This window comes from Aotus nancymaae, unplaced genomic scaffold (assembly GCF_030222135.1).
Source record: "Aotus nancymaae isolate 86718 unplaced genomic scaffold, 86718_ANA_hifiasm-v0.15.2.pri h1tg000067l, whole genome shotgun sequence".
Classification (NCBI taxonomy): domain Eukaryota; kingdom Metazoa; phylum Chordata; class Mammalia; order Primates; family Aotidae; genus Aotus; species Aotus nancymaae.
The window spans coordinates 23,122,679-23,146,219 of NW_026988482.1; the positions used below are offsets into that span (position 1 = coordinate 23,122,679).

Genomic DNA, 23,541 nt, shown 5'->3' on the forward strand with positions numbered 1-23,541 from the left:
TTTTCTGCTGAGAATCATTTATTGAAGATAATAAATCAATGAGTTTGATCCAACCATTAGTAATTAAAGGGGATATACTTGAAGAGGCAACCATTGTGTTTCACTTGGCCATCTTGAGATTCAGTAGATTTTATAATTCTTTGTGGTACGTTCAAGAGTTTTCCTGCAAGAGAAGTATCTGCTTAGAGAAATCAAATTTGGGGAAGTTAAGAGGAAAAGTCCCCACATTGGTAACCACAACCGTAGTTCAGCAGGGGAAATGCTAAACAACCATTCTCTGAATTAAGGCAGGTTAGAGACATTCTAAATGTCATTGGAGAAGAAAAAAGCAGAGTGGAAGTGGGTGGAAAAGAGGAAGGCAAAGGATGTGGATGTCTGGGTGAGCCTTTGGACCCCAGGAGAGCCTCTGGGAACTCCCACAGACGGTAAGGCAGTGGAGTAAACATGAAGCAGGGTCCTGGCAGAGGCCTGTTGGGGGATATGGGAGGCATAGAAGGTGGTGTTAAACAACAGAGTCTAGGGATTGATCCCCCAGCCCTGCCGGTTCCCAGCACTGTGGGTTTGGGCAAGTCACTTGGCCTCTCTAGACCTCTGCTGCTTTGAATATGAAATGTAGCTAATAGCAATGCTTCCTTCATGGCAGGGCTATGAGGAACACAGGAGAGGAGATACAGGCAAAGCATATGATGCAGTGCAGGACACATGGCTGGAAAGCAGTGATAATTGTTAGTCCTCCTGTCACAGATTTCTTTTGTGTGTGTGTGTGATCCTATCAAAAACAGAGTTTCTATGCTGCTTTGCTGAAGGGTTGTAGGGAGGAGTCACCATTCATTCATTCACTCATTCTTCATTTCCCTTCTCCTCACACCAGAGCCAACCATTTCAATGAGTTCAATGTGTATCTTTTTATGTTTATGCCAGATATATAGTGTTTATTTTTAGTTTATATAATACTGTCTTGTTACTTGTGTTACTTTGTCCCTTGCTTTTCTTTTCGGTGCAGTATTTTAAGATCTATCCATATTGCTAATGGCACATCTAATTTCTTCCGAAAGCTGTATTGAAGTCTGTAAGGAATACCTTCCACAGTTTACCTATTGATTTCTTGACTAGTCTCACTCAGGCTGTCCCCAAACCTGCCACCTGCCACATTGAATAACCCCGCAGTAGACATACATGAGAAGCAATGAGAGAGTCTCTTTGTGATTTCCTAGGGTTGGAAATGCTGGACCATGAGATATGAATATATTGAATTGCTTACTTTGCCTAAAAGTGGTAGATTGCTTCCCACAGTGTCTGTAACTGTCTTCACTGTCACCATAGAGCATGAGAGTACAGATATCTCCGTGTTCAACCAGCGCTATACCCAGCCCTCTGAGTTTTTTCTAGTATGATAGGCAGATAGGCATCTCATTGTTATTTTAATTTGAATTTGCCTGATTATTTATGAGCTTTTGAATATCCTTTATATAATTAGCCTTTTGTCTTTATTCTTCTGTAATAAAATCATAGCCTCATAGCCTTTGCCTATTTCTCTGTTTGCTGTCTGTTTTTGTGGCTTATTTGCTTGTACACTCTATCTTCTAGCTTACTGCAGTAGCTTCTCTAGTTCTGTTTGCTGTTTACTCACTTATCCATAGTGTCCTTCATTTATCAAAGATCTTAAATTCAACTAGAGTATTGATTGGGAATGAAATGAAGTTTTAGAATAGAGAAAACTAACATAGTCATAATACTTACATTATAATCTGGAGCATAGACTGTCTCTCCATTTATTCATATGATCTTAAATATCCTTTGGTCAAATTTTAAAGTTTTCTCCTTTGAGGTTGCTCACATATCCAGCAGTATTTCAGAACCCCTACCCCCTGCCCCTGTCTTTTTTTTTGAGACAGAGTTTTGCTTTCGTTGCCCAGGCTGGAGTGCAATGGTGTGCCAATCACTGCAACCTCTGCCTTGCAGGTTCAGGTGATTCTCCTGCCTCAGCTTTACCTCCCACTTTCTTTATTTTCTCTTCTATGTTTTTTTTTTTCTCTCTTCTGTGTTGATTTCTCCCAGTCTTGTTGTCATGCCTCATAATGCAATAATCATCTCTATGGCTTCAGCTGAGTTCTTGCTTTGGATCTATAACTCTGAAGTCGGGGACCCAGTCTCTAGACCTGGGGCTCAAGCAAGTCCTGGCTTATTCACTCTCCGAATAACTATTCACATTCCAATTAGTGTCTTTCATTAGTATCCTAGATATTGGACATGAGAGAGAAGAGAAAGGGTGAAATAGATGTTCCTTACTGCTGAAATTATAGGACCAAAATACATTTCTTCCTCCAGAAGGTGTTATTTTTGGTTGGGAAGTTTTGAATATGAAGTATGTATTAGAAGATGACAGTGAAATAATTAGTTGTAATTAGATCTTGTGAGTATGTAAGGAAATGTCCAAACTTATTAGAGAGGTGCTCTGAGGTACGTAGGAGTGAATAACATGATGTCTGAGACCTATGTTAATATACTTCATCCAAGAAAAAAGAGAAATAAAAGAATAGAGGGAAGAAATGTGGCAAAACATTACAATTTATTGAATACACATGATAGGTATATGGGATATAATATTGTCTCTACTTTTATGTATGTTTGAAAATGTTCATAACAAAAAACCCTCAAAACAGTGAGCTCTTATCTTGTTTACTTCTAAAAATAAAAAATAAAAGTGTCCTTACTTACGCATGGTCCATCATACAGTTTAGTTATATTAAGCCCTTCAAATCTGAAAGAAATACATTTTGAAATTATTTTTTGCTATATGGTACATAATAAATTATGACTAAATTTTACTTGATAATCTTTGGCTAAGTTTGGGAAATAAACATTCTGCTAATAGTGAATTCTTAACAAATATTTAAAAATATCTACTATATGAATTTTTATTTGTCAAAGAGATTGAATATATAAAACATACTCAGCCTACAATAAAATATAGAAATTCAAAATAGCCTTTGAAAATTCAAGTAGAAATACAGAGGATTAGAAAGAGAATGTGTCGGCCAGGCGCGGTGGCTCAAGCCTGTAATCCCAGCACTTTGGGAGGCCGAGGCGGGTGGATCACGAGGTCGAGAGATCGAGACCATCCTGGTCAACATTGTGAAACCCCGTCTCTATTAATACAAAAAAATTAGCTGGGCACGGTGGCGCGTGCCTGTAATCCCAGCTACTCAGGAGGCTGAGGCAGGAGAATTGCCTGAACCCAGGAGGCGGAGGTTGCGGTGAGCCGAGATCGCGCCATTGCACTCCAGCCTGGGTAACAAGAGCGAGACTCCGTCTCAAAAAAAAAAAAAAAAAAGAAAGAGAATGTGTCTTAAAGTTAAAATATGCATTTGATGAAAGCTGAAACATCACTACTGACCTTAAAGAAACACAAAGGATTATATGAACAATTGTATGTCAACAGATTAGATATTCTGGATGAAATGAATAAATTCCTAGAAACACACAAATTATCAAAACTTAATAAGAAATAAAAAAATCTCAACAGACCTATGACAAATAAAGATATTGAATCAGTAATCAAAAATGTCCCAACAAAAATCAGATGACTTTACTACTCAATTCTACCAATTCTTTTTTATTTTTTGAGACAGAGTTTTGCTTTTGTTGTCCAGGCTGGAGTGCTGTGGCACGATTTCGGCTCACTGCAACCTCTGCCTCCCAGGTTCAAGCGATTCTCCTGCCTCAGCCTCCTGAGTAGCTGGGATTACAGGCACACACCACCACACTCAGCTAATTTCTTGTATTTTTAGTAAAGCCTGAGTTTCATCATGTTGTCTAGGCTGGTCTTGAACCTCAGGAGTGATCCACCTGCCTCAGCCTCCCAAAGTGCAAGGATTACAGGCATGAGCCACCACACCCAGACTACTAAATATTTTTAAAATGTTTAAAAATATTAAAAAAAATAATACTAATCTTTCTTAAACTCTTCCAAATAATGCAAGAGGAGGAAACCCTTGCTCTACTTCATTCTATGAAGCCAGCATTACTATGTTATCAAAGACAGACAAAGACATCACATAAAAGAAAATATAGACCAATATCCTTTATGAATATAGATGCAAAAATTCTCAGCAAAATACCAACAAATTGAATCCAATGGCATATTAAAAGGATTATACAGCATGACAAATGGGCTTTATCCTAAGAATTCAGAAGGCTTCAAAAAAAATCAGCCAATTTAGTAATATCACATTAATAGAATGACAGAAAAGCACCAGATAATTGTCATTATTTGACCTGTCAGGGTGGTTCTCTGAAAGACCCATTTGCAAGGCTATTTGACCTGACTCAAAACTCTCCTGGTGCAAACAGCCTTTTCTAGAGTTTATTGAAAAAATCAGAGGCAACTGTTTTATATCATGGCTACTGCATGGTGGGTAATGGTTATGTAAAACAATAGGTTAACAAAGAGCTTAAAAGTAAAATTTAGGTAATGAGATGTCCATAGGAGGTTTTGAAAAGCTCTCGTATATTACTGGAAATATAGAAGGGCTTGCAGCCAGTGTAGGGCTTTCTGTACGCTCAGAAAAGACCTGAGAAAACCCCAACATCTCATCTCTAACTAATTTTGTGGGTCTGTGCAAACATCCAGTGAACGCTAAAGTGTAGCTTTAAACTGCCTGGTTAAGAAAAACAAACAAAAAAATCAATAAATAAACTGCCTGGTTGAGTGAAGGCATGCCTCAATGCACACATAAAGATTTTGTTATCAAAGACTGGGAGTTTATTGGTTCCAGCCATTTAAGGAAATTTTTGCCTAAACATTAGCTGATACTAAGATAAGAGTAGGGCCAGATCAATGGCTATACATGACAAAAATGCATACTTTACAGGATTACTTCAGAATTCTCTAACAAATAGCAACAACAACAAACAATAGCAACAACAACAAACAACAGCAACAAACCTTGGATAGAGGAGAGAATCTGATTTCCAGAGTTGCCATATTATATCATTTAAAATATTCAATTTTCAACAAAAAAATCATAGTACATACAAAGGGAAAGAAAGTATGGCTCATATATAGGATAAAAATCAGTCAATGGAATCTGTCACTGAGGAAGCCTAGATGTTGGACTTATAAGACATTTAAAATAAGCTATTTTACTTATGTTTAAAGAACTAGGCTGGGGGTAGTGGCTTACACCCATAATCCCAGCACTTTGGAAGGCTGGGGCAGGTGGATCACCTGAGGTCAGGAGTTCAAGACCAGACTGGCCAAAATCGTGAAACCCCCTCTTTACTAAAAATAAAAAAAATTAGCTGGGCGTGGTGGCGGATGCCTGTGATCCTAGCTACTTGGGAGGCTGAGGCAGGAGAATCATTTGCATATGGGAGTGGAGGTTGCAGTGAGCCGAGACCATGCCATTGCACTCCAGCATGGGCAACAAGAGTGAAACTCTGTCTCAAAAATAAAAAAAAAGGATTTTTTTTTTTTAACAAAAGAATTTTGCTCTGTTGCCCAGGCTAGAGTGCAGTGGCACAATCATGGCTCACTGCAGGCTTGAACATCTGGTCTCAAGCAATCATCGTGCTTCAGACTCCCAAGTAGCTAGGACTACAGGCATGTGCCACCACACCTGGCTAATTTTTAATTTTTTTTTTGTAGAGACAGGGTCTTGCTATGTTGCTCATGTCTCAGATTTCTAGGCTCAAGCAATCCTTCTGCTTTGGCCTCCCAAAGTGTTGGGATTACAGGCTTGAGCCACCAAGCTAGGCAAAAATATTTTTGAATGCTTTTGTAATTAAGTTGGTATTAATTCAAATTAGATTGTTATAAATTAAAATTTAACTTAAATCTCCAGTGTAACTGCTAAAAGAATAATTTCTTTTCTTTTCTTTTCTTTTTTTGAGACAGAGTCTCACTTTATCTCCCAGTCTGGAGTGCTGTGGTGCAATCTCAGCTCACTGCAACCTCCACCTCCTGGGTTCAAGAGATTCTTCTGCCTCAGCCTTCCGAGTAGCTAGGATTACAGGCATGTGCTGCCATGCCTGACTAAGTTTTGTATTTTTAGTAGAGACGGGTTTTGCCATGTTGGCTGGACTGGTCTCGAACTCCTGACCTCAGGTGATCGGCCTGCCTCGGCCTCCAAAAGTGTTAGGATTACAGGTGTGAGCCACCACACTCAGCCAGAATAATTTCTGAGATACCTTGAAAGGAAACTCTTTGGATGCCATCTCTCAGATGGCTCCTGGTTCCAGCATCCTTTGACTCTGTGATGCTGCACATTCCCCAGGCAATGCTTTCTGATTGTCAGGTGCTGGCATCTGTGCCAGTGATTGAGGCTGATACCAAAGTTGTTTGCCTTACAACTCTTTTATGGATTCTAGTGTAAACTTTAATGTTTATTCAGCCAAGAATGCAAGAAAGTCCGATCCTGCCCAGCGAAATAGCTCTCATCCTGTTCAAGAAGGTTCTTATTCCTTCTCTGGAGGAGAAACTAAGAAGAGGAAGGGGAGAGAGACCTAATCCTGATTACTCTTGTGTTTTTGCTTTTCTCTCTTTTTCTCTCTTAAGATACTGCACTCAACCTGTAAGCCTGAGTTAGACAAAAGTGTGGCTTTTCTCTTTAAAGGAGAAAGCAGATGTCAGAGACTCCTCCACCTCCTTTTTTTTTTTTTTAGACAGAGTTTTGCTGTCACCCACGCTGGAGTGCAGTGGTACAATCTCCGCTCATTGCAACCTCTACCTCCTGGGTTCAAGTGATTCTCCTGCCTCAGCCTTCTGAGTACCTGGGATTACAGGCACTTGTGACAACACCTGGCTAATTTTTTATATTTTTAGTAGGCACAGGGTTTCACTATGTTGGTCAGGCTGGTCTCAAACTCCTGACCTCGTGATTTGCTGCCTTGGCCTCCCAAAGTGCTGGGATTACAGGCGAGAGCCACCGAGACCAGCCTTCCTCCTCCTACTCCTATAAGGAGTTTCCTTGATACAAACCCTGCTCCTCACTATTCCCCTTGGGCTCGACCATTGGGCATTTCACTTGGGCGTTACTCAAAGCTTCTAACATGTGATGGGTGCAGAGACTAAACCACATACTAAGCTGAAAGCTAAAGAAAATTGTTTTGGAAAATATATCCATTCTAGGACCAATAAACTATTAGCTGGAAAGATTCTCCACCCAGCTTCCTCTTCCTCTTCTTTTTGTTCTTTGGCCTGAGGATGACCTTCATCTAGGGTCACGTGATCTAAATGCTGTGGCTGCTTGCTACTGAGTGCCTCCAGTTGATGCTTGTCCAGGCCAGACACAGTGCCCTCACCTTAGTGGATTTCTGTTTCTGCATTGTCTGAATAGGATCCATGTACCTTTTGAGGGCACAGAGAGGGATGGAAGAAAGGGAGGAACAAATCCTGGAGGACTGTCTGGAGAGAGGATCACACTGGATGATGCAGGAAGTGGGCTGAGGTCATCACCCTCTTTTGGCCACCTTTAGCCTCTTGACTTGAGAGAAGCGAGAACAAAATGAGGACTTACAGAATTTTGGAGCAGAGATGGCACTCACCACTGTAGGTGACCTGGTCACTGCCACAAATAGGTCCACTGGGCTTGATGTAGGATAAAAACCAGCAGTTATTTATATTCTTGAGGCACTCATCCTGAAGGAGACAAACACAACTGCTTTAGACACTTTCATACAGGTCTTTTGGCCATTATGATGGGTAGCTGGGAAGGTGGATGGAATAGGAGCACCAGACCAGGAGTTCAGAGAACAGGATTCAGAAGCCTCAGGGTTTGAACCCAACAGTAATACCAACAACATGTACATAATTGTAGAATAATATACAATCTGTAAACTCTCTAGTCCCCCATAAATTCTTTATTAAGATAAAAATCCCTGCCCTCTGTAACCTAACAATCACATTTTTGTACCAACCACAAAATGTGGCTGTTAGGTTACAGAGACCAAAAGTAGGGAAATGTCTTTCCAGGTTAAAATTTCTGATGAACATTACTGAGTGACTTATCATACCTGGTGTCTCAGATGGCAGGGGCTCAAACTTGTCACAGCAGGTTGAGGGAGTCGAAGGAAGGAGACGGAGAAAATACCTCATAAGGCCTTGGTGTAGGGGAGGTAGGTGTATGTATGCCTGGCATATCATGGTGGAAAGAGTATCCACTGTGGCATAGGACCCACTTGAATCTGAGTCACGACATCCTCATCCATTTATTGGTGCAAAATATTTGCTTTCTACCCCACAGGTGAGTTATGTAAACTGATTGGGAGAATCCTTGAGAAGAAGGATCAGGAACATATAAAATGTGCTACACATACTTGGTGACTCAGCTTATTATTGTTGTGTTATTCCCATGCAAGCCCCCTCTACTGCCCACCTCCCAGAAGAAAGGGCTGGGGCTGCTGGGGAAACTGGCTTTCTCCCCATTCCTGTTCTTGGGAACCAAGGAAGCAGTACTCACTGTTGTTTTGTCTGGCTGAGCTCTTTCAGAGGCCGTAGGAAGGGGGAAGTCTGGAAGACAAAAGCATATACGGAAAAGTTGATTCTCTGTCTTCTTCCCTCAGGGAAAAAGGTAAGATGAGGGGAACCCTGGTTGGCACACAGGAAGCATCAAATCCCATCAGAGGAGGCTGGGCTCCTCTTTGATGCAAGCTGCCCTCTAAAGGAACAAAGAAGCAGGAAGTACCTGCCTTTATACATCTTGTAAAATGGAGATCTTAATTCTAGCCCTTCCATTTCATAAGTAACAACTTCTATAATCCATGTCAGTTATTTTTAGTAAACATGCTCTAAGTTACAAATTACCATGAGTTATTATATTGAGATTCCCTAAAAGATGCTGAGTTTCATTAAGGCTTACATATTCAATCAAAGCAGTCTTTGCAATTATATATGTATATAAAATATATATTATAATTGCATGATATAATTTTTATAATATATAATATGTATGATATATAATCAACTCTCATATGTATCGGCTTCCTTGAGTACAATTCACATATCATAGAATTTTACCAGATTAAAAAAAAAAATGTTTTGACCAGCTTGGTCAACATGGTGAAACCCTGTCTCTACTGAAAATACAAAAATTAGCCAGGCATGGTGACTGGAATGGATTGACATGATGTAGGCTCACTGAAGCTTCAACCACCTGGGCTCAAGTAACCCTCCTGCTTCACCCAAGTGACTGGGACTACAGTAGTGCACCACCACAGCTGACTCATTTTCTTGATATTTTGGTGGAGCTGAGGTCTCACTGTTGTACAGGTTGGTCTCAAACTTTAAGCAATTCTCCCACTTGGCCTCCCAATGTGCTGGGATTACAGATGTGAGCCACCGTGCCCAGGTGAGTTTACCTATTTTTACCAACACATAGAGGATGAGCATTTTTTTTCTTTTTAAATAATTCACCTAAAGTGTACAGTTTAATGGTTTTTAGTATATTCACAGTTACGCCATCATCACCCCAAAAATAAACCCTGTAACCATTAGCAGTCATTTGTCACGCCCCTCTCCCAACAATTTCCCCTCCTGCCCCACCCTCGCCCCAGAAAAACAATAATCTACCTTCTGTTTCTTTCTTTCTTTCTTTCTTTTTTAGACAGAGTCTCACTCTGTCACCCAGGCTGGAGTGCAGTGGCGCCACGATCTTGGCTCATTGCAACCTCTGCCTCTCGGGTTCAAGTGATTCTGTCTCAGCCTCCCAAGTAGTTGGGATTACAGGTGCATGCCACCACACCCAGCTAATTTTTCTATTTTTAGTAGAGATGGGTTTCACTGTGTTGGCCAGGCTGGTCTCAAACTCCTGACCTCAGGTGATCCACCCACCTTGGCCTCCCAAAGTTCTGGGATTACAGGCGTGAGCCACTGCTCCCGGCCTCAGCTTTCTGTTTCTTTAGATTTGCCTTTCTGGACATTTCGTATAATTGGAGTCACGCAATGAAGTATGTGGTTTTTTTGTGTGACTGTGTTTTAATGTTTTAACTATATTGTAGCTTGTATTAGTACTTCATTCCTTTTTATAGCTAAATAATATTCAATGTATGTATATTACACATTTTATTTATCCATTAATCAGTTAATGGACATTTGAGTTGCTTTTACTTTTTTGCTATTATTAATAAAGCTGCTATGGATATTTATGCACATTTTTTTTTGGGCATGTGTTTTCATTTCCCTTGAGTTTATACAAAGTGTGGAATTGCCAGTCATATTCAAACCATTTAAGAAGCTGCCAGGCTATTTTCCAAAGCAGCTGCATTTTACATTCCCATCAGCAATGCACGAAGTCTTCAATTTCTTCGCATCTTTGCTAACGTTTGTTATTGTCTCTCTTTTTGGTTATAGCCATTCTAGTAGGTGTGAAGTGGTATCTCTTTTGTTTTGTTTTGTTTTGAGACAGAGTCTCGCTCTGTCACACAGGCTGGAGTGTAGTGGTGTGATCTCTGCTTACTGCAACCTTCACTTCCTGAGTTCAAGCAATTTTTGTGTTTCAGCCCCCCGAGTAGCTGGGATTACAGGCATACATTACCACCCCTGGCTAATTTTTGTATTTTTAGTACCTCAGGTGATCTTCCTGCCTAAGCCTCCTGAAGTGCTGGAATTACAGGCATGAGCCACCACTCCTGGCCATATTGATATCTTTATTGGTATTATTTGAATCACAAAAGTTTTTAAAAGTCCAATTGATCTTTTTGTTGTTGTTTCTTTCTGCCTTTGGTGCATCATTAAGAAGACTTTGCCTAATTCAGGGTCACAAAATTCACTCGTACTGATTTCTTCTAATAGTTTTATAATTTTAGCTCTTACATTTAGTTCTGTGATCCGTGTTGAGGTATTGTAATTTTTTTCTATAGCATGAGGAAAAGGTCCAAATTTATTCTTTTGTATATAGATATCCAGTTGTCTTAGCAGCATTTGTTTAAAAAGATTATTATCCACTGAATTGTCTTGAGACCTTGTTAAAATCAATTCACTCCAAATGTAAGGTGTCTTCCCCTGGATTCTTATATTTTATTGATCTGTATTTCTTTTTCTTTTTCATAAAGTGTATGACTCAAACATTGAAATGTATTTCTATGCTCATGCTAGTACCAAACTGTCTTGATGTCTGTAGCTTTGTAGTAAGCTTTGAAATTGAAAAGTGTACTTCCACTTTGTTTTTCTTTTCAAGATTGTTTTGTCTATTGTCAGTCTTTTGCTTTTCCCTATGAATTTTAGGAGCAGCTTTTCCATTTCTGTAGAAAAATGCCAGCTGGGATTTTGATAGGATTTGCATGGAATCTGTGGATTGATTTCTAGAGTATTGCCATCTTAACAATGTTAAGTTTTCCAATCCATGAAGATGGGATATCTTTATGTTGGTTTAGGTCTTCTTTAATTTCTTCTTCTTCTTCTTCTTTCTTTCTTTTTTTTTTTTTACAAACAGCTCTGGACATGGAAGGTCTTCTTTAATTTCTTTCATCAATGTTTTGTAGTTTTCAGTGTACAAGTCTTTCATCTCCTTTGGTAAATTATCCTTAGGTATTTTATTCTTTTTGATGTTATTGTAGGTGAAATTGTTTCCTTAATTTCATTTTCAGAATGTTCATTAGTAGTGTGTAGAAATACAATATTGCTCTTGTATCCTGCAAACTTGCTATTAACCCTAACAGTTTTTAGAGCATTCCTTAGGACTTTCTATTCACAAAATTATGTCATCTTACAGTTGAACACCTTACATTTGGAGTGAATTGATTTTAACAAGGTATCAAGACAATTCAGTGGATAACAATCTTTTTAAACAAATGCTGCTAGGACAACTGGATATCTATATACAAAAGAATAAATCTGGACCTTTTCCTCAAACAGAGATCATTTTACTTCTTCCAATCCTATCTAGATAACTTTTATTCATTATCTTGCCTAATTACCCTGGCTAGAACCTCCAGTACAAAGTTAAATAGCAATGGTGGGAGCAATGTTGCTCCTGTTCACCTCCTTTGTGCTGTTATTGTCAAATATATTACATTTCTGTATGTTCTCTAACATATAGAACATATAGAAATACATTCAAAGAAACGTTTCTGGCCAGGCACAGTGGCTCATGCCTGTAATCTCAGCACTTTGGAAGGCTGAGGTGGGCGGATCATGAGGTCAGGAGATCGAGACCATCCTGGCCAACATGGTGAAACCCCATCTCTACAAAAAATAACAAAAAAATTACCTGGGCATGCTGGCGCACGCCTGTAGTCCCAGCTACTCAGGAGGCTGAGGCAGAAGAATTGCTTGAACCCAGGAGGTGGAGATTGCAGTGAGCCAAGATCACGCCATTTCACTACAGCCTGGGTGACAGCGTGAGACTCTGTCTCAAAAAAAAAAAAAAAAAGAAAGAAACATTTCTATATAGTAGGAAAATTACATGATTTCAATCCTTTTAGATTTATTGAGGGTTGTTTTATGACCTAGGATATGGCCTATCCTTGAGAATGTTGCATGTGCACCTGAGCAGTATGTGTATTCTGATGTTGTTGGATGGCATACTCTATAGATGTCTGTTGGGTCTAGTTGTTTAGTAGTGTTGTTTTAGTCTTCTATTTCCTTATTGGTCTTCTGTCTAGTTGTTTTAGCCGTTATTAAAAGTGTGAGGTGATGTCTCCAGCTATTACTGTTGTGTTATCAGTTTCTCCCTTTAATTCTGTTAGTTTTGGCTTCATATATTTAGGGCTTAGTTTTAGGTGCATATATGTTCATAATTGTTTTATCTTCCTGATGGATTGACCCTGTATCATAAAATGTCTCTCTTCATTTGTGGTAACATTTTTGTTTTGAAGTTTATTTTTATCTGATATTAATATAACCATTCCTTTTTATGTTTGCAGTGTGCATGTTATATTTTTTCTCATTATTTTACTTTTAGCTTATTTGTGTTTTTGAGTCTAAGGAGTATCTCCATAGAAAGCGTACAGTTGGATCTTGTTTTTTTTTTTTTTGAGACGGAGTGTCGCTCTTGATACCCAGGCTGGAGCGCAATGGCGCGATCTCGGCTCACCGCAATCTCCGCCTCCTGGGTTCAGGCAATTCTCCTGCCTCAGCCTCCTGAGTAGCTGGGATTACAGGCACGCGCCACCGTGCCCAGCTAATTTTTTTGTATTAGTAGAGACGGGGTTTCACCATGTTGACCAGGATGGTCTCGATCTCTTGACCTCGTGATCCACCCGCCTCGGCCTCCCAAAGTGCTGGGATTACAGGCTTGAGCCACCGCGCCCGGCCTGGATCTTGTTTTTTTTTGGTTCAGTCTGACACTTTCTGCCTTTTGATTGGATTGTGTAATTCATTCACATTTAACATTCTTATCGATATAGTTGGATTAACTTACACTTGGCATTTTACTTTTTGTTTTGTGTATGTCTCCTTTTTTCCGTAGTCCTCCTTCACTGGTTTGTATTGCACTAAGTGAATATTTTTTAATGTAATGTTGTAATTTTTTTTTTTTTTTGAGGCAACAGCTCACTCTGTTGCCCAGGCTGGAGTGCAGTGGCGCAATCTCGACTCACTGCAACCTCTGCCTCCTGGGTTGAAGTGATTCTCCTGTCTCAGCCTCCCAAGTAGCTGGGACCACAGGCACACCATCACGCCAGGCTCATTTTTGTATTTTTAGTAGAGATGTGGTTTCACAATGTTGGCCAGTCTGGTCTTGAACTCCTGACCTCAAATGGTCTGCCCACCTTGGCCTCTCAAAGTGCTGGGATTTCAGGTACGAGCCACCATACCCAGCCTATAATTATTATTTCATATAATGTTATGTATTTAAAGGGACAAATATATGTATAGAAGCTCTGTTGTCCAGGCTGGAGTGCAGTGGCACAATCTTGGCTCGTTGCAACCTCTGTCCCTTGGGTCCAAGCAATTCTCATGCCTCAGCATCCTGTGTAGCTGAAATCACAGGTATGTACCACCATGCCCAGCTAATTTTTGAATTTTTAGTAGAGACAGAGTTTCACCACTTTGACCAGGTTGGTCTCGAGCTTCTGACCTCAAGTGATCCACCTGCCTTGGCCTCCCAAAGTGCTTGGATTACAGGTATGAGCCACTGCAACTGACCATATATATATTTGTCCTTTCTTTTTTATTATTATTCTTTTTTTTTATTGCATTTTAGGTTTTGGGGTACATGTGAAGAACATGCAAGATTGTTGCATAGGTGTATACGTGGCAGTGTGATTTGCTGCCTTCCTCCCCTTCACTTATATGTGGCATTTCTCCCCATGCTATTTCCCCAACTCCCCACCCCCCGCTGTCCCTCCCCTATTTCCCCCCAACAGACCCCAGTGAGTAGTGCTCCCCTCCCTGTGTCCTTTCTTATATTAACTTCTTATTCATCATTTTTTCTTCTCTTTGTTTGTAGATTTAAGTTACCATCTGGTGTCATTTATTTGCTTCAGTCCTGCTTTGCTCCTACTCATTCTCTCTTGTGCTTTTATTGTAAAATATCTTACATTTTAATATGTTATAGGTGCAAAAATATAATTACATACATATAGACTAAAAGTTTTTACTAATTTATTTTTTAAAAGGTGGGATTTTGGCTGGGTGTATTGGCTCACGCCTGCAATACTAGCACTTTGAGAGGCTGAGGTGGGTGGATCATGAGGTCAGGAGATCAAGACCATCCTGGTCAACATGGTGAAACCCTGTCTCAACTAAAAATACAAAAATTAGCCGGGTGTGATGGCATGCAGCTGTAGTCCCAGCTACTTGGAAGGCTGAGGCGGAAGAATCACTTAAACCCAGGAGGCAGAGGTTGTAGTGAGCTGAGATTGTGCCACAGCACTCCTTCAACCTGGTGACAGAGTGATACTCTGTCTCAAAAAAAAAAAAGGGGGGACCTTGCTATGTTGCACAGGCTGGCCTCAAACTCCTCAAACAATTTTCTCACCTTGGCCTCCCAAAGTGCTAGAATATAGACATGAGACACCATTCAAGTCCACATATGGTTTTATATAATGATTTTTTTTTTTTTGGAGACTGAGTCTTGCTCTGTTGCCCAGGCTAAACTGCAGTGGCATGATCTTGGTTCATTGCAACCTCTGACTCCTGGGTTCAAGCAATTCTTGTGGCTCAGCCTCCCAAGTAGCTGGGATTACAGGCACCCTCCATCATGCCTGGCTAATTATACAATGATTTTTAAACTCAGTTAAAATAAGAAAGGAGAAGAAATGTGCATTTATTCTTTTATAATTACTTATCTTTACCTTGCTGTGTGTTATTTACATGGATTTGAATTATTGTGTGCCATTTGCTTTCAGCCTGAAGAACTTCCTTTGGTGGTTTTAGTAAGGTGAGTCTGCTAGAAACAAATTCTCTTAGTTCTTGTTTATCTGGGCATGTCTTAATTCTACCTTTTTTTTTTAATGTCACTTTGTTGCATATAAGATTCTTGGATGACAGGTTTTTTTTTCTTTTAGTACTTTGAATATGTCTCAGTTTGTTTCTTCCAGCATGGAACCTACCATCTACAAGCTAAGTGATATGGTTTGTGTCCCCGACCAAATCTCATCTCAAATTGTAATTCCCACCTGTTAAGGGAGGGGCCTCATGGGAGGTGATTGGATCACGGAGGTGGTTTCCCCCATGCTGTTCTTGTAATAGTGAGTGAGTCCTCACTAGAGCTGTTTTAAAGTGTGGCACTTCCTTGCTTTCTCACTCTCTCTCTTTTCTGCATCACCACGGTAAGATGTGCCTTGCTTCCCCTTCACCTTCCAGCATGATTGTAAGTTTCCTGAGGCTTCCCCAGCCATGCTGAACTGTGAGTCAATTAAACCTCTTTTGTTTATAAATTAACTCAATCTCAGGTAGTATCTTTATAGCAGTGTGAAAACAGACTAATACATTAAGCTCGGGTGAGGGCAATCAGGGCACCATTACTCTCAGTCTGCCTTAGTCACCTGAGATAGAGCCTCAGTCTCACAGGTAGGAGATGGGTGAGAAAAGAGAGGACCCTGCCTCTTGGACTCGCTCTCCTGGAATTTAGCCACAGCAACACAGAGCTATGGGGGAATGAAAAATGTTGATGACCTGTCCTTCCCAGGGAAATATACCATTGTCCCCTGTAAGCTAGGGAGAGAAGAAAACTCATCTTGGTCATATCTGTCCAGAGTAGATCTTCCATCACACTGTATTGGGAAGGAGAGCGGAAAGATAGGCAGTGGCTTAAGTTCTATACATTCTCATTGTTCCTACCTTTTGAAACACTTATAAAAATGTGTGGCCAGGGCTGGTGCAATGGCTTATGCCTGTAATCCTAGCATCCTAGCACTTTGGGAGGACAAGGCTGGTGGATCACCTGAGGTCATTAGTTCAAGACCAGCCTGGGCAACATGGTGAAACCCTGTCTCTACTAAAATACAAAAATCACCTGGGCATGATGGCTGGTGCCTGTAATCCCAGCTACTTGGAAGGCAAAGATGGGAGAATCACTTGAACTCAGGAGATGGTGGTTGCAGTGAGCGGAGATCTCGCCACTGCACTCCAGCCTGGGTGACTCAGCGAAACTCCATCTCAAGAAAAAAAAAGTGTGGCCAGGCAAGGTGGCTCATGCCTGTAATCTTAGCACTTTAGGAGGCCAAGGCAGATGGATCACTTGAGGTCAGGTGTTCAAGACCAGCCTGGCCAACATGGTCAAACACTGTTTCTACTAAAAATTAGCCAGGCATGTTGGCACATGCCTATATTTCCAGCTACTTTGGAGGCTGAGGTGGGGGTCTCACTTGAACCCAGGAGGCAGAGGTTGCAGTGAGCTGAGATTACACCACTGTACTCCAGTCTGGATAATACAGCAAGACTGTCTCAAAGAAAAATAGTGTGTTAAAATTTGGTATGGACCATGATATCTATGTATCTTCCACCACTGATGTGTCCAGGGACCATTCCTGCCACATAACCAGTGTCTAGCCGAGTTACTGGCATAAGGTCAACACATAGTATATATATATTTATTGGATATGTAAATAAACGTGCGCTGGGGGCCAGGTGCAGTGGCTCACGCCTGTAATCCCAGCGCTTTTGGGAGGCCGAGGTGGGTGGATCATGAGGTTGAGAGATTGAGATCATTCTGGCCAATATGGTGAAACACCATCTCTACTAAAATACAAAAATTAGATGGGAGTGGTGGCGTGTGCCTGTAGTCTCAGCGGCTCAGGAGACTGACGCAGGAGAATTGCTTGAACCCGGGAGGCAGAGTTTGCAGTGAGCCAAGTTCTCGCCACTGTACTCCAGCCTGGCAACAGGGCAAGACTGTCTCAAAAAATAAATAAATAAAAAAAGAAAGGGGTGCTGGGAAACCCAGCATAGTAGTAAGGGCCACATCACAAAGGCTTTTGTGTTTATTGCAGCAGAACTAAGATAAGATTTGTACTAAGATAAAATGACAACTATTGTAGCAGTGGTACATGTGTTAGAGTAAGTCAAGTTAGAGGCAAAGAACAGTTAAGGAGAATATAAAAATATTTTCATGAAATGATGAGAATCCTCACTGAGGAAGTCAATGTTGTGGAAATGTGGAAAAGGCATGAATTTATATGATCTATGAAGTGTTCTATCAACTGAACTTAGTCACTGGATATAGGCATACAGGGGAGAAATAGGTTTGAGGAAAAAATATAAGGCCATACAACTATGAGAATAAGGAAAGGGTGATTTGCAAGAAAGACAGAGTGGGCTCGGCACGGTGGTTCACACCTGTAATTCCAGCACTTTGGGAGGCCGAGGTGGGTGGATCACCTTAGGTCAGGAGTTCAAGACCAGCCTGACAAACATGGTGAAACCCCGTCTCTACTAAAAATACAAAAAATTAGTCAGGCATGATGGAGTGCACCTGTAATCCCAGCTACTCAGGAAGCTGAGGCAGGAGAATCGCTTGAACCCGGGAGGCAGAGGTTGCAGTGAGCCGAGATCACGCCACTGCACTCTAGCTTGGTCAATAAGATCGAAAGTCCGTCTCAACAAAAAGAGGAAAGACGGAGTGGTCCACCTTGGTTGAGTTATGGTGTGTTCCAGACAGAGGATGAGACTCAGCCAGAAGGGAACACACTGGGCTTGCAGGGAGGCTGATGCCCATCGGTGATGTAGCAGCGGGGGTGAGGATTGAATGAAAGGTGAGGAAGTGTAGAAGTATACCTAGATTTGTCAACAGATTATTAAATTGGAGAGGGAAGGAAAGGAGAGAGACCAGGCTTATTTGTTTTTGCATGTAAGATATGAGAGTCATGAAAAGTAGTTTTCAACTTGTTATAGAACTCTCCTAAGATGTGAGAGGCTTGAAAAAAATGTTTTAAGTGAGATACAGTACCAATGGAAAGTAAGAAACTGAAGACAAGAATGAAAGAGTTGCAGAATCTAAACAGAAAAATAACATGTTGAGGCCTCCAGAGATTTCCTGCAGTTAACTCTAGCATGACTTGTGCTAAAGCCAGCCATTAACTGGAATAATATCTGAGTCTACTTCCACATAGCCTAATGAGGTTCTTTTTTTGATTTGAGATATATAAATATGCAAACTCTCGAAATGGACATTTCTGAGGCTTAAATATCTTGGGTAGTAACCTGGCATTTTGGAAAGTTCAATGGTCCTGGACTTATATGGTTTGGAATTAGACTTCCAGCTTTGATACTAATAACATTGTATGAATCCTTTCTCTGGGTTTTAATTGCTATATCTGTAACATGAGAAATTAGGATTAAATAAAACTGAAGAGCACTTCCACTTCCATCTCTAATTTTCCCGTGATTCTAGATTTACTGCAGAAAATGTGGGCAGAGCAAGGATACAGAACTCACCAATTGCAAAGGCCATCCACATGGAGATAGTTAGAATGAGGATGGCATCTGAGAAGGTCCCCTTCATGGTGACAGAAGAGCTGTGGAAATATGCAAATTTTGATGTAGGACAAACATCTATGTGAAGTACAAGTTCTCACAGAGAGCCCTCATTGACCAGGAAATAACGTCTTTCCTCAGGTCATTTGGAATGAATTGTGTCTGATGCAACTCAATTGCTTCATTCATTTCCCTAAAATCACTGGACACCTGAAAAAGAAATCTTAAAAACAGAATTTTAGAAGATGCCAGAAAAAGAGTTAGTAAAGAATATTTGCAAGGGAAAGAATAAACACAAAGAGTTTTTCAACAAAATATTTAAAATGGATAGGTGTGGTGGCTCATGCCTGTAATCCCAGCATTTTGGGAGGCCAAGGCAGGAGGATCACTTGAGCTCAGGAGTTTGAGACCAGCCTGGGCAGAATAGTCAGACCCCATCTCTGAAGGGCAGTCACTCAAAGACATGGGTAAGTCAACAGACAGTAAGAAACAGGAAGGGACAAAACACCAAAACCTCCCTCCTATACTTGTCATCTTCCCTAGTGTTGTTACTTTGGTGTTAACACTTAGTAACTGGTAAAATTACTGAAAGGAAAATCATAGTATATTTACCAACAGCTTACATGCATTATGGAAAGTATTATAGCACATACCAGTTGATACTTGATTTGCTGGTTTCTATTCTCTTCATTCTACACATTTTCCAGATAAATATTTTTCATTCTGTATCTAGGTAATTTCTACCCAAGACCTCCCCTGAGAAAAAAACAAGTAATAAATAATACAACCCTTAAAAGTTTGCAAATTAAGAAGTCCACTTTACCTGCTGTGACTCCCACGGTTGCTCGGAGAAACTGGCTGAACAGGATAGTTTTTGTTGATAGATTGTTTATAATGAACTAGCAAGGGAGGCAAAGTGTACTTGTCTTTTCAAGGTTCCAGTGCCTGGCAATAGAAGAGAGTGAGGTTTGAAATTAGGAAGTGTAGACATGATTCAAACCTATTTCCTTCAACTCTAAATTCTGTAATGCCTAAATTTTGTGAGTTCATATTGCAAATTTCTGAGGGTGGTATGCACTGTCCACTACTACTCCAAAATCCAAATGCTGTTCTTGCCAAAGCTGAACCTACCATTTAGACATATATCATACACAATTTTTGATTTTCTATATTTTAATTTGCATGATAATTATTACATTCAAGGCAGCTTCAGATATTGACACAATACTATAAATTACCACATCTTGCATGTGCAGTTATTTTATCAAGTGAAAAGTATTCACTTTATCGAAACATCTGCTTTAGATTATTTCTATATTGACTCATAGAGATTTTATTTATTTTTATTTCTTTAGAGACAGGGTCTTGCTCTGTTGTCCAGGCTGAAGTGCAGTGGCATGATGACAACTCACTGCAGCCTTAACTCCTAGCCTCAAGGAACCCTCTTGCTTGGCCTCCCAAAGCATTGAGGATTACAGGTGTGAGCCACTGATCTGGTCTGATTCACAGGGTTTTAAAGTAGAAAATTACCTTATATGGAATCCTCTAAGTTCAGTCTCATTTAGCAGAGTTGAGAAATCTGAGGATAGACTGCTCATTCCCTTAAATGATAGCTCATTCTACCATTTGAATAAAAATTTCTCAAAATGCTAACATTTTTTAAAGCAAAATTTCAGAAGTTATTGGATATCATAAATTCCTTAGGTCTAAGTCCTAAATGAATGGCCTTAACTGGGGACATGCCTTATAGTTCTGGGAGATCAAGTATATTTTCTCAACACTGCTCTGATCAACCACAGTGTCTACCACGGTGGTCTTCGAAGTTTTTGCCTTTAATCCCTCTAAAATTTGGTGGTTGCTTATATATTTTTTAAGTGATGTAAAATTTTTCATCAGTAGTTTTAATAGGCTGGGTGCTGTGGCTCACACCTGTAATCTCAGCCCTTTGGGAGGCTGAGGCAGCCAGATTACTTGAGGCAGGAGTTCGAGACCAGCTTGGCCAACATGATGAGACACTGTCTCTACTAAAAATGCAAAAACTAGCTGGGTGTGGTGGCACATGCCTGTAATCCTAGCTACTCATGAGGCTGAGGCATGAGAATCGCTTGAATCCGGGAGGCGGGGGTTGCAGAGATCACGCCACTGCACTCTAGCCTGGGTGACAGGGTAAAACTCCACCTCAAGAAAAAAAAAAAAAAAGAAAGAAATATGTGAGACTGGGTAATTTTTTTTTTATTTCTTTTGAGACTGGGTAATTTATAAAGAGGAGGTTTAATTGGCTCATGGTTCCATAGGCTGTTCCGACTTCTACTTTTGGGGAAGCCTCAGGAAACTTACAATCATGGCAGAAGGCAAAGCGGGAAGGGGGCATCTCACATGGCTGGAGCAGAAGAAAGAGAGAGAATGGGGAGGTGCTACACACCTTTAAACAACCAATATTGCAAGAACTTGATATCAGGAGAACAATACCAAGGGGTATGGTGTTAATCCATGAGAAACTGCCCCTTGATCTAATCACCTACCACCAGGCCCCACCTCCAACATCGGGGATTACAATGTGACATGAGATTTGGTGAAACTACCATAGACCAAATGGACCTAACAGGCATTTATAGAATATTCCATCCAACAGTGGCAAAATACACGTTCCTAACCACACATGGACCATTCTCCAGGATAGATCATCACATTAGGAAGTAAGAAGTGTTCTCTGCTGAGCTAACCTCAACAATGAAACTCTCCCTGACTCAATACATGTTTTATTCCATTATTTGATTCCCTTATCTTGCTTTATAGATCTCCATTTCAATGATCTCCACCAAAAATGTTATTGGGAATGTATTCATTCGTTTAGTGATTATTTCCACCTTTAGATGAAGTGGTAAGCTCTGTAAAGGAGGAAACTCTGTGTTGTTACTCCTGTTCTAGGCATCTTCTCTTGAGGTTTGAAATTAGGACACCGGCCGGGTGCAGTGGCTCACACCTGTAATCCCAGCACTTTGGGAGGCCGAGGCAGGCAGATCATGAGATCAGGAGCTTGAGACCAGCCTGGCCAAGATGTTGAAACCCCATCTCTACTAAAAATACAGAAATCAGCAGGGTGTGGTGGCGCGCACCTGTTGTCCCAGCTACCCAGGAGGCTGAGGCAGAAGAATCTCTTGAACCCGGGAGGCAGAGGTTGCAGTGAGCCGAGATCATGCCATTGCACTCCAGCCTGGGCAACAAAAGTGAAATTCCCTCTCAAAAAAACAAAAAGTACAGCATAAACATGGTATAAAAGAAAAATAATTGAACCATTTGTATAAGGCATCTATTATGAATGGAGCTTGCAGGACTGGAAGTTTCTCTGGGTGAGTCAGTGAGTGGTGGGTGAATGTGAAGGCTGAGGACATTACTGTATACTGTGGTAAACTTAACACTGAACACTGAGGCTACACTCATTTAAAATTTTTTTCTTCAATGATAAATTAACCTTAACTCACTTTAACTTTTTACTTTATAAACTTTTTAAAAACCTTTTTTCTATTTTGTAATAACAGTAAGCTTAAAACACACATTGTATGACTATACAAAAATATTTTCTTTTTATCTTTATAGATAAACTTTTTAAAAATCCTTTTTTCTTTTCGTTTGTAGACTTTTGTTAAAAACTAGGACACAAGGCTGGGCACAGTGGCTCATGCCTGTAATCCCAGCACTTTGGGAGGCCAAGATGGGCTGATCACCTGAGGTCTGGAGTTCGAGACCAGCCTGGTCAACATGGTGAAACCCCATCTCTACTAAAAATACAAAAATTAGCCAGGCATGGTGGTGGGTGCCTGCAATCCTAGCTACTCAGGAGGCTGAGGCAGGAAAATTGCTTGAACCCAGGAGGCGGAGGTTGCAGTGAGCTGAGATCACACCACTGCATTCCAGCCTGGGTAACAAGAGTGAAACTCCATCTCAAAAAAAAAAAAAAAAAAAAAAAAAAAACAGAAACAAAAACAAAACAAAAACTAATACACAAGCACATTAGCTTAGGCCCACATGGGGTCAGTATCATTAAGATGTCACTTGGCAAAAAGAGTTTTCAGCTCCATTATAATATGGAACCACTGTCATATATGTGGTTCATCATGGACTGAAACGTTATGCCGTGCAGGACAGTACTCAAATATCTTGATATGTGTGTGTTACACTGTTTATTTTTCAGATTAAAATGATAAAAGTACTTTTATCAGCAAGAATAGGTAGATAAATTCAGACAGCACTTTGGCTAGAAGACATAGGAAGCTATAGCTAAGGCTGATCAAGAGGAAGTGCCTTGATCAGAACTGCAATTCCAGGAAACAACTCTCTCTTCATTGGAGAGACCAACTGGCGTCTCTTCCAACATTTCCTCTTACCTGAAATGTATGAATACTCATCTAACTGACCTCTGCTGCTAGGACTGTGGCTCAGGGGTGACAGTCTCTCTGTGCTCTCTGTGTGTGGTGAGGAGCAGCTAAACTCTGGGTTATAACTTTGGGAACTTCTGACCTCATCTCCTTCTGGAGCTGTGATTATTATGCCATCTGCAGTAGTAATGACAGTGGCTAAAGGGAAGTCATGCTAATTCTCTAAAAACATTTCATCCAAGGTATTAATTATTGTAAACAACTACTAGTGGTTAATGAATTATTACCCAAAGAGACTGTCAAAAG

At 40.5% G+C, this 23,541-nt stretch overlaps 1 protein-coding gene across 1 annotated transcript; it reads right to left on the reverse strand.

Annotated features, from left to right (window-relative positions):
- On the reverse strand, positions 1 to 19,805 carry SPINK8 (serine peptidase inhibitor Kazal type 8 (putative)). The gene is made up of 6 exons (XM_012473850.2): positions 19,683 to 19,805; positions 18,821 to 18,900; positions 8,463 to 8,512; positions 7,521 to 7,642; positions 2,719 to 2,761; positions 1 to 163 (listed from the first exon to the last, which is right to left on the reverse strand). The coding sequence occupies exons 2-6, from the start codon at positions 18,885 to 18,887 to the stop codon at positions 152 to 154; spliced, it is 294 nt and encodes a 97-aa protein (XP_012329273.2). The 5' UTR covers positions 18,888 to 18,900; positions 19,683 to 19,805; the 3' UTR covers positions 1 to 151.
- Between the last annotated feature and the right edge of the window lie 3,736 nt (positions 19,806 to 23,541).

What these genes read in the sequence shown, in the direction of transcription:
- SPINK8 (XM_012473850.2), bottom strand. Translation starts at nt 18,887, where the DNA reads ATGAAGGGGACCTTCTCAGATGCCATCCTCATTCTAACTATCTCCATG. An exon ending in GTGGATGGCCTTTGCAATTG is followed by an intron (nt 8,513 to 18,820) that starts GTGAGTTCTGTA and finishes TTTGTCTTCCAG; the next exon opens with ACTTCCCCCTTCCTACGGCC. An exon ending in CTCAGCCAGACAAAACAACA is followed by an intron (nt 7,643 to 8,462) that starts GTGAGTACTGCT and finishes TGTCTCCTTCAG; the next exon opens with GATGAGTGCCTCAAGAATAT.